Source organism: Oncorhynchus gorbuscha, linkage group LG16 (genome assembly GCF_021184085.1).
Source record: "Oncorhynchus gorbuscha isolate QuinsamMale2020 ecotype Even-year linkage group LG16, OgorEven_v1.0, whole genome shotgun sequence".
Lineage (NCBI taxonomy): Eukaryota > Metazoa > Chordata > Actinopteri > Salmoniformes > Salmonidae > Oncorhynchus > Oncorhynchus gorbuscha.
Genome location: NC_060188.1, coordinates 66,173,063 through 66,184,854, shown reverse-complemented (window position 1 = coordinate 66,184,854; position 11,792 = coordinate 66,173,063). Strand labels below are relative to the sequence as shown.

General features: G+C 41.2%; 1 protein-coding gene across 2 annotated transcripts in view; it reads left to right on the top strand.

The window, feature by feature from the left end:
* The first annotated feature begins 589 nt into the window (after nt 1–589).
* The window catches only part of LOC123999980 (calmodulin regulator protein PCP4-like), a 29,129-nt gene continuing 17,926 nt past the window's right edge, over nt 590–11,792 (top strand). For both annotated transcript variants that reach the window (XM_046306043.1, XM_046306042.1), the window contains exon 1: nt 590–713. In XM_046306043.1, coding sequence (XP_046161999.1) covers nt 705–713 — 9 coding nt within the window. In that variant the 5' untranslated portion in view covers nt 590–704. The remainder of the gene's footprint in view (nt 714–11,792) is intronic.

Here is an 11,792-nt window from a genome sequence, read left to right as displayed (position 1 = left end):
CAAAGGGTGGCTATTTGAAGAATCTCTAATCAAAAATATATTTTGATTTAACACTTTTTTGGTTACTAAATGATTCCATATGTGTTATTTCATAGTTTTGATGTCTTCACTACTATTCTGCAATGTAGAAAATAGTTTTAAAAAACTTGACTGGTATTAATACCCTTTTAATTGTGATTTTTCAACTGAACTGCAGCACTCTCAGAACCCCTACTTCCTGCAGCTATGTTGGTCAGGGCAAAGCTGTCTTCCCACATAATAAGGCTAAATGTGTTGCTATAACACATTTCCTATACAACTTGCAGTGCCATTAACATTGGATGACATTAGCTGTTTTGCATTTCATGAAAACATCTGGGTAGCTTTGATGTGTCGTCTACACTGTGCTGTGGCAACAGAAGTGGTATTGGTTTGTTTTATCTAATAATCAGCTGAGGTGACAATAACTTGATAATGCTGCCTTTACGTACGACTATAATGCATGTTTTAGCTCTGAGTGGTGATTTGAGATAGTGCCGACGACATTCCTATTGGTTTAATGGAAACGTGATGACATGTAAGATTTACTCACGTAGTATAAAACCTCCCCTCTATAACGAATCCAAGGCATCGTGGACAGGACTTCTTACCAGTGACAACTGTACATCAACTGTATATCAAATACTGAAATCATCCTAGCTGCCACACTACAACACTTGGGAATCATGAGTGAGGTAGGTGTACCTGCTTTATTTCAATTATCGCTATTATAATAGCGTAGGCTAATAAACGAATCTGTGGGACAGTCTGTTGCTGCTAATTTCAGTATTCAAACGGAGCGCAAACAAATCGTGTCAAAGTAGCCAATTAGGATACAGCCTGAAATAAAAATTAATTATTTGCAGTTTCTGCTATGGCAACGATAGTAAACGTTTCGCTAGAATATAAGCAAGTGTCAGTGAAGTCCAGCCGATCTAAAATGATTTATTATCCAACTCCCGGTAAACCAACCCAAAACGGTCCTCTCTTAACCACCACTGGTAATTTTTGTCCTTATGTGGAATTTATTGTTTAGTTTGTAAATACAATAATGCATGCTTTGGAAATATAGCCTGCGTGCTTATCTTTGTAGGGTAGACACCTTAAAGTAAACACAATTCCAGGCCTGGTCTCATAGACTAGACGTAACATAGGAAACGTAAATCCAGGATGCTCAAAATAGTATAATACAGTATATCACACTTGTTATGGTTACCTAAGACAGAAGGTTACTTTTACCTCTTAAGGATCTGCCCCTTTTTCCCCAAATGTTTGCCTCAAAGGACATATCCAAATCTAACTGCCTGTAGCTCATGACCTGAGCAAGTTTGTGGAAATGTGAAAGGAATGTAGGAGAATATAACACAATGGATCTGGTAAAAGATAATACAAACAAAAAAAACAACTGTTCTTTTGTATTTCTATGTACCATCTTTGAAATGCAAGAGAAAGGCCACAATGTATTATTTTCAGACCAGGTGCAATTTTGATTTTGCAGTGCATGTGCAAACGTTTTGACTGATCCAATTAATCATTGCATTTCTGTTCAAAATGTGGTGTCAAGACTGCCCAAATGTGCCTAATTTGTTTTATTAATAACTTTTCATTTTCAAATTTGTGCACTCTCCTGAAACAATGTCATGGTATTCTTTCACTGTAATAGCTACTGTAAATTGGATAGTGCAGTTAGATTAGCAATAATTTAAGCTTTCTGCCCATATCATATATGTCTATGTCCTGGGAAATGTTGTTGTTGCTTACAACCTCATGTTAATCGCATTAGCCTACATTAGCTCAATCATCCTGTGGAAGGGACACCGATACTGAAGAAATCTTTAAGGCAAAATGAAAGGAGTGTGGTTGGTCAAGGCGGACAGGTAGGCAATATAACACAAACTTTTTTAAATATAATGTTGGAATCACATTAGTTGACAACTCAACCAAATGTAAATCAAATTATACATTGAACTGACATCTGAGCCCATTGGGATATCATACAAATTGTAATTCGTAACAAATAATACGAAATGGATGAAAGACATCCACAAATGAATACATACCATACAAAACCTAACATAGCATAATAAAATGGAGGGATTTACTTTTACTATCTTACGTCTACCCTTGAATCCAGGTTGCAGCCCAGCAGCAGCTCCACATTTGTTTTCTGGTGCATTATGATTTTAATGTATTGTTAGAAGAGAACCATACATCATCTGACTAACTCTATACTTAAAAGCGAGGACATACTAGGATTATAAACTGTCAATTAGCCTAATGAAAAGAGGAAACATGAATTTACGTGGTTACATAATAACTGAAGACTTTTGTTGAATGGATACAGTTTCATATGGCCTCTAATCTGGCAGAAATCACCGAAGAACAAACCAGCATTCCGCTCCAGGTGTTCCGCGCGCAAAATACACATATTCCGGGAAATTGAAAGCAGATTGTCTAATGGCCGCGGTTGCTGTAAGAGCCATACATAGTCAAAATGTTTTATGCAGTCTTTATTTAATGGTTGTTGTCATAATGTAAAGGCCTGCTCAATCATGTAGTCTTCTCATTTAATATTTTGCATTTGAAGTAGGCAGAACTACTTAGAGAGGCCTACATAAGGGAATATTCTAACTGTGTGAGAATCATTTGATAAACAAGATTGTTGAGCTATGACATGTAAATGAATGCTTAATCCAGCATGAATAGTAAATGTGTTAGTTGAAGCGGGAGTGATATTGACCTAGACACAAAGTCTGCCAATCAACCGACTGCATCAGTCAGTTCAGTTAAGCCATAAAACCATGTCTATAACAATCATGTCTCAGATGAAGGCAATTGGTCTCTGTGTTTATTACACTGCTAGAGAAAAACAGAACAAGCCATCCCAGAATCCAGTATATGCAAACACTGCACTGAGCGCCTGAAAAGAGTACACCCTACAGTCACTGAATAATTCAAGGTATACCGCTGACCCATTGCAATAACACATTCTGTTCTGTCACTGCATGCGCAGAGCAGGGGGAAATGGAAATAAGTGAGGCCCCCAATCTTGGACCTTATCACTGTCTCATTCCCTCAGAACAATGGGCCAATCCTAGAAACAATTGAGCTGCATTTTCTTTGGTCACTTTCCCGGTGTATAGGCTAGTACAGTTGGCCTCGTGCAACACAATTGCTTTCTGTCAATGGAATCCAGCAGCAGTTGGCTGAGAGAGACAGAGAAGAAGAGACAGACAGGGAAAGAGAGCCAGACAGAGAGAGAGACAGACAGACAGGAGAGAGAGACAGACAGACAGACAGGAAAGAGACAGACAGACAGACAGACAGACTGGCTGGCCGTGGTAGTGGCAGATGAGGCTAGTCTTCTTAGCTCTACTGCAGCCCCCCCTCCCCTCTCAACAGCTGCCCCCTCCTCTCTCTACAGCTGCCCCCTCTCTATCCTGGTACACATTCTGCCTGGATAGGTGGCCCAATGGAGAGGCTCGGTCAGTGGCTGCCTCAGTGTGTGTGTGTGAGGGAAGCATTCCCAGGCAACCCTACCCAGTGGGATCCCGAGTGGAGCAGCGGTCTAAGACACTGCATCTCAGTGCTCCAGGCATCACTACACTACCTTGGTTCCATCCCAGGCTGTATCACAACCAGCCTTGATTCGATGTCCCATAGGACAGTGCACAGTTGGCTCAGCGTCTTCCGGGTTAGGAGAGGGTTTGGCCGGGGTGGGCCGTCATTGTAAAATAATAATTAGTTCTTAACTGACTTGCCTAGTTAAATAAAAAAAATACACATTAAAACATTGAGTAGAAAACACAACACACCTGGGTTTTGGATTGGCTTTCTAGGTGTGTTAGCTACCGGTCTTTAGTGCAACATTAAGTCGACATCAACCAAAATCTACTTGTGATGACAATTATGAAAGACATGAAAAGTTATTGTTGTCTATCAACAATGACAAGCCACTGGGGTCTGACAATCTGGATGGAAAATTACTGAGGATAATAGCAGATGATATTACCACTCCTTTTTGCCACATCTTCATTTTAAGCTTACTAGAGAGCGTGTGCTCTCAGGCCTGCATGGAAGCTAAAGTCATTCCGCTACCCAAGAATAGTAAAGCCCCATTTACTGGCTCAAATAGCCAACCAATATCAGCCTGTTACCAACCCTTAGTAAACCTCTGGAAAGAATGGTGTTTGACCAGATACAATGCTATTTCACAGTAAACCAATTGACAACAGAATTTCAGTGTGCTTATAGGGAAGGACACTCAACAAGCACAGCACTTACACAAATTACTGATGATTGGCCGAGAGAAATTGATGATAAAGGGATTGTGGGGACTGTCTTGTTAGACTTCAGTGCGGCTTTTGACATTATCGATCATAGTCTGCTGCTGGAAAAACGTATGTGTTATGGCTTACACACCCTGCTATAATGTGAATAAAGAGTTACTTGTCTAACAGAACACAGAGGGTGTTCTTTAATGGAAGCCTCTCAAATATAATCCAGTTTGAATCAGGAATTCCCCAGGGTAGCTGTTTAGGCCCCTTGCTTTTTTTCAGTTTTACTAACGTCTTTGAGTAAAGCCAGAGTGTCTATGTATACGGATGACTCAACACTATACACGTCAGCTACTACAGCGACTGAAATGACTGCAACACTCAACAAAGAGCTGCAGTTAGTTTCAGAGTGGGTAGCAAGGAATAAGTTAGCCCTAAATATTTCTAAAACTAAAAGCATTGTATTTGGAACAAAACACTCACTAAACCCTAAACCTCAACTAAATCTTGTAAAAAATAATGTGGAAATTGAGCAGGTTGAGATGACTAAACTGCTTGAAGTAACCCTAGATTGTAAAGTGTCATGGTCAAAACATATTGATGCAGTAGTAGCTAAGATGGGGAGAAGTCTGTCTATAAGAAGGCAGAGCATCACTTTATTAACAACACTATCAACAAGACAGGTCCTACATACAGGCCCTAGATTTGTAGCACTTTGACTACTGTTCAGTCGTGTAGTCAGGTGTTACAAAAAAGGACCTAGGAAAATTGCAATTGGCTCAGAACAGGGCAGCACGGCTGGCCCTTGGATGTACACAAAGAACTAATATTAATAATACGGATGTCAATCTCTCCTGACTGAAAGTGGAGGATAAATTGACTTCATCAGGTATTGATGTATTGAGGTATTGGCAAGTTGAATGCACCGAGCTGTCTAAACTACTGGCACATAGCTCAGACACCTACGCATACCCCACAAGACATGCCACAATAGTTCTCTTCACAGTCCCCAAGTCCAGAACAGACTATGGGAGGCACACAGTACTACATAGAGCCACGACTACATGGAACTCTATTCCACATCAAGTAACTGACGCAAGAAGTAAAACTAGATTTGTAAAACAGATTAAAAAAATTGCTTTATGCAACAGCGAGGACTGTGAAGCAACACAAATATTGGCACACACACACACACACACACACACACACACACACACACACACACACACACACACACACACACACACACACACACACACACACACACACACACACACACACACACACACACACACACACACACACACACACACACACACACACACACACACACACACACAATAACATATGCACTATACATACATAGGGCACACAGTATGTTGTGAAATCTGTGAATGTTTAAAAAAAATTATAAACTGCCTTAATTTTGTTGGACCCCTGGACGAGTAGCTAATGGGGATCCATAATAAGTACAAATACAAAATACACTGAGGTATGAGATCATACTGTACGTCGCTGTTACGGCCATCGTCGGGAATGAGACCAAAGCGCAGCGTGGAAAGTGTACATCTTCTTTATTTAAAATAAACAACAAAAAAACAACAAAAGATAAACTAACGTAAAGTTCTGCAGGGCTATACAGCTACTGTGCAAAAACAAGATCCCACAAACTCAGGTGGAAAACAGGCTGCCTAAGTATGATTCCCAATCAGAGACAATGATAGACAGCTGCCTCTGATTGGGAACCATACCCGGCCAACAAAGAAATAGAAAACTAGAATGCCCACCCAAATCACACCCTGACCTAACCAAATAGAGAAATAAACAGGCTCTCTAAGGTCAGGGTGTGACCGTCGCAGAGCACCTATCTGACAATGATTCTCCCTGCTCATGTTTATATAGGTTTCTATGGTACTGCATGAACACAGGATTTTATAAATGAGATCACTCTACCCCTACCTATATGTACATATCTGCCTCAATTATCTTGTACCACTGCACATCGACTCAATACTGGTACGCCGTGTATATAGCCAAGTTATTGTTACTCATTGTGTATTTGTTCCGTGTGTTATTATTGAAAAAATATATCTATACATTGTTGTGAAGTGCCTGTAAGTAAGCATTTCAATGTTAGTCTAAACCTGTTGTTTACGAAGCAAGTGACAAATAAAATGTGATTTAATAAGACATTACAAAGTGGGATCTTGCAGCACACAAGACATTCACTAGCTTCCCATCTCCATGATGGATTTATATGCCCATAAAGAATCAAGCCAAGGCTTTAGAGGGGCTCTGTGAATAAATAATTAAATGGAAATCAATGCCAATAGTCCCCACTAGCTCACCTCCCACCTCACCACCCATTTCCTTTCACACAAAGTTTCAACCTATAAATAAGCCTAAATAATCTCACCAGTTTGTGCCCAGTATGAAGACACTGGTATGAAATGACAATGTGTTCCAAACAATGTGCAGGTAACCAGTCAAGATGGGGCCCAGTATTGGGTTACTACTGGGTTATATAATCAGACTATGCATGTGTGGAGTAGAAAAGAGGTGGTGCGCACGGTGTATGGGGGAGGTTGGGAGATAATCAGAGAAAGAATCACATGCAATCATAAACCAGTCACACACCCTGGTCCCAGTCTCAGCCAGAGCCTGAAGAATTGCTTGGTCTCAGTGTCTTTTAAACACATCGCAACCGTCCACGCTGCAGCCTCCTGGCTGGGGGCTTTAGGAGCCATCTGTGGTCTTGAAAAGCAGCTGGGTCATTTCTTAAGTATACTCGTGTATTATTTGTAACTGCATCTGTACATGCATTAAGTTCTTGTGTCAGGCCTCTGGCGATAGCATTATAACCCGGTCCCTAAATCCACATTATCTCCACATTTAGAGACAAGTGACCGTCCCTCTGTCAACAGGCTAGATTGGAATGCTCTCCACAAATACTCAGATATTAAGCAGATTTGTTCAATATTTTTTTGTTGCATGCAGGATTATGTAAATCCGCTCGGGTGGAGATTTGGTTCTGTCTGTGGTGCGGTGTATCTATCCCGTCCTGTCACATCTCCAATCCAAAATCAAATATAGAATCGGCTTTCTATTTCGCAACAAAGCCTCCTTCACTCACACCGCTAAACTTACCCTAGTAAAACTGACTATCCTACCGATCCTCGACTTCGGCGATGTCATCTACAAAATAGCTTCCAACACTCTACTCAGCAAACTGGATGCAGTCTATCACAGTACCATCCGTTTTGTTACCAAATCACCTTATACCACCCACCACTGCGACCTGTATGCTCTAGTCGGCTGGCCCTCGCTACATATTCATCGCCAGACCCACTGGCTCCAGGTCATCTATAAGTCTATGCTAGGTAAAGCTCCACCTTATCTCAGTTCACTGGTCACGATAACAACACCCACCCATAGCACATGTTCCAGCAGGTATAACTCACTGGTCATCCCCAAAGCCAACACCATTTGGCCGCCTTTCCTTCCAGTTCTCTGCTGCCAGTGACTGGAACGAATTGCAAAAATCACTGAAGGTGGAGACTTTTTATTTCCCTCACCAACTTTAAACATCAACTATCTGAGCAGTTAACCGATCACTGCAGCTGTACATAGTCCCATCTGTAAATAGCCCACCCAGTCTACCTACCTCATTCCCATACTTTTTATTTTATTTACTTTTCTGCTCTTTTGCACACCAGTATCTCTACTTGCACATCATCTGCTCATTTATCACTCCAGTGTTAATCTGCTGAATTTTAATTATTCTCTCCTATGGCCTATTTATTGCCTACCTCCTCATGCCTTTTGCACACACTGTATATAGACTTTCTTTTCTCTGCTGTGTCATTGACTTGTTTGTGTTATTGGCTTGTTTATTGTTTACTCCTGTTTTAACTCTGTGTTGTTGTCTGTGTCACACTGCTTTGCTTTATCTTGTCCAGGTCGCAGTTGCAAATGAGAACTTGTTCTCAACTAGCCTACCTGGTTAAATCAAAAAAACATTCAGATTTAGACAGTCAGGCTCATTCAACAGCCATGATATCTTTTGTGTTGATGAGACACTCACTTGTTTAATTTCACAGCCTCTTCACAATGACAACAAATCACAACACTGTTTGTTCTATTGCCTTCAAATTTATTTTGGGGTAAAAATAAGCATTTTAGTCCGTTGAGCGTGATGTCATTATGAAATTATGAAACACGATGTGATAAAACACTGCCTCCACAGTGAAGGTGCAGTGTGGTTAAGAAGATGGGTAGATGATCCAGAATGTTCTATCCCTGTAGAGACTTGGGGGACCCAACCAACAGATGCTTAACGTGCTGTAAATAATACCAATGTCTCTGAGTTAGTTGTCGATTGTGATCGTGCAGGCAGATGGATAAAGTAGATGAAGAGAGATAGATTGGTAGATATATAGACAGAAAGAGCAGCACAGCCAGTGTCGCCTCCAGGCTTAAAAACAGGGTGCAGTCAGCCTTGTTTGATTAGCTTTGAGAGCATGGTCCAGTGGTTTGGTGTTTTCCATGTGAGTTGTCAGTGTAGGTTAAGATGGCAAGTACTGAAGTATGCCATTCATATGGATGTGTGTACAGTAGATGCAGAATAATAAGGAAATGGTTTGTTGATTCAAAAACCGTCAATCATGCATGCTATGATCAACTAACAGTGGTATATAACTTCATTTTGACATATTTTATTACATTTCTATGATATAGAAACTTAAACAGTTTCATAACATCCTCTATTTGAAAATAGTATTATTTAAATATTAACCTACTGATGCTCTGTCTAAGTAATGGCAATGCATCAGACAAAGAGTCCAATATGGAACTGCATCCAACAATTTGGATGCATGGTGGCCTTGGTGCCTACTTAGCAAAGCCCTCTGTTTCATCATCAGAAGTGGACCACCAGGCCCCCTCTTCACTCTAGCCTTTTCTACATCAATGGAAAAGGAGAATGAGAGAAGGTTGCTACCAATTAGTGTAAAAAGGTCGGTGTAGCAGAGGCGAGGGAGGTAGGGAAGAGTAGTGTCTCTTTGTGTCCTTTTTACCCTTGTTTCTACTGATGAAAGTCAGAAAGAGGGAATTAAATTCAGCTCAGAAGTGCCTGTTTGACAGATTTAGGCACCAATTCAGTCAATGGAAGAAATTAGCCAAAGTAAGTTTTTGTTGTTTTTGACCTGAACAATATTTTTGAGTTAATCTGTTAGTGGAAATGTCATATTAATTGATATAATCTCTTTTGAATGACTAACTGGCATCTGACAGAGTGCATAGGTATAATTTTTTAAAATCATATGTTTCTCTGAAATTGAAATTGGTCACAGTCCTCAGATCAGTCCATTATGTAATACTCCACGGTGTACGAAACATGCAACATTACGCTGGTGAGACATGGTCCTGGTTCAGAATTATTCAGTGCTCATTGTGAATCACGATGCCACACTCTGACCCTAATCGCTCCTCACAATGAGCAGAGATTATGCTAAAATGATCTGTAATCCAGCTAAATTGTCTGATCCCTGTCTGCTGTGCACTCCCCATAACCTGGTCCACAACATAGGGCTAACATCAGAGGTGTGGGATGGGGACAGACACCAGGAGAAGGAGAGGAGGCAGATTTAATTGCTAGCAATTATTAAAGGTTACTTCAAGTTTCACTTCGTTGATCTATGTGCATGCACGCAGGTGGGTGGAGTGGGATTTTTGGAGTAGAGGACACCTTTTGGTAACATTATATCGTCGCTGATCCAACACCCATTGTCAAGGTGGCAATAGCACACAGCCATTCAATCTCCATCGACAAACATTGGCAGTAGAATGGCCTCACTGAAGAGTTCAGTGACTTTCAACATGGCACCGTCATAGGGTGCCACCTTTCCAACAAGTCAGTTTGTCAAATGTCTGCCCTGCTAGAGCTGCCCAGGTCACCTGCAAGTGCTGTTATTGTGAAGTGGAAACGTCTAGGAGCAACAAGTGGCTACCGAGTTCCAAATTGCCTCTGGAAGCAACGCCAGCACAAGAACTGTTCGTCGGGAGCTTCATGAAATAGGTTTCCATGGCCGAGCAGCTGCACACAAGCCTAAAATCACCACACGCAATTCCAAGCGTTGACTGGAGTTGTGTAAAACTCACCACCATTGGACTCTGGAGCAGTGGAAACGACAGACGAAATGAGTTTGGCGGATGTCAGGAGAATGCTACCTGCCTGAATACATAGTGCCAACTGTAAAGTCTGGTGGAGGAGGAATTATGGTCTGGGGCTGTTTTTCATGGCTCCTTACTTCCAGTGAAGGGAAATCTTAAGGCTACAACATACAATAACTTTCTAGACAATTATGTGCTTCCAACTTTATGGCAACAGTTTGGGGAATGCCCTTTCCTGTTTAAGCATGACAATGCCCCCGTGCATAAAACTAGGTCCATACAGAAATGGTTTGTCGAGATCGGTGTGGAAGAATTTGACTGGCCTGCACAGAGCCCTGACCTCAACCCCATTGAACAACTTTGCGATGAATTGGAACACCGACTGCGAGCCAGGCCTTATTGCCCAAAATCAGTGCCCGACCTCACTAATGTTCTTGTGTCTCAATGGAAGTAGCAATGTTCCAGCATCTAGTGGAATGCCTTCCCAGAAGAGTTGAGGCTTTTATAGCAGGAAAGGGGGGACCAACTCCATATTAATGCCCGTGATTTTGGATTGAGATGTTTGCCAAGCAGGTGTCCACATACTTTTAGTAATTTAGTGTATGCCCTGGTAAATATACTTAATCTTGCTAGTGTAACTTAAAATATTATCCCAGTTTGATATGCTGCTTGTGTACAGTCATGGCCAAAAGTTTTGAGAATGACACAAATATTAATTTTCACAAAGTTTGCTGCTTCAGTGTCTTTAGATATTTTTGTCAGATGTTACTATGGAATACTGATGTATAATTACAAGCATTTCATAAGTGTCAAAAGCTTTTATTGACAATTACATGAAGTTGATGCAAAGAGTCAATATTTGCAATGTTGACCCTTCTTTTACAAGACCATCCTGACTGATGGCAGCCCATTCTTGCACAATCAATGCTTGGAGTTTGTCAGAATTTGTGGGCTTTTGTTTGTCCAACCGCCTCCAACCGCCTCTTGAGGATTAAGGTCTGGGGAGTTTCCTGGCCATGGACCCAAAATATCAATGTTTTGTTCCCCGAGCCACTTAGTTATCACTTTTCTCTTATGGCAAGGTGCTCCATCATGCTGGAAAAGGCATTGTTTGTCACCAAACTGTTCCTGGATGGTTGGGAGAAGTTGCTCTCGGAGGATGTTTGGTACCATTCTTTATTCATGGCTGAGGTAAAATTGTGAGCGAGCCCACTCCCTTGGCTGAGAACCAACCCCACACATGAATGGTCTCAGGATGCTTTACTGTTGGCATGACACAGGACTGATGGTAGCGCTCAACTTCTCTTCTCCGGACAGGCTTTTTTC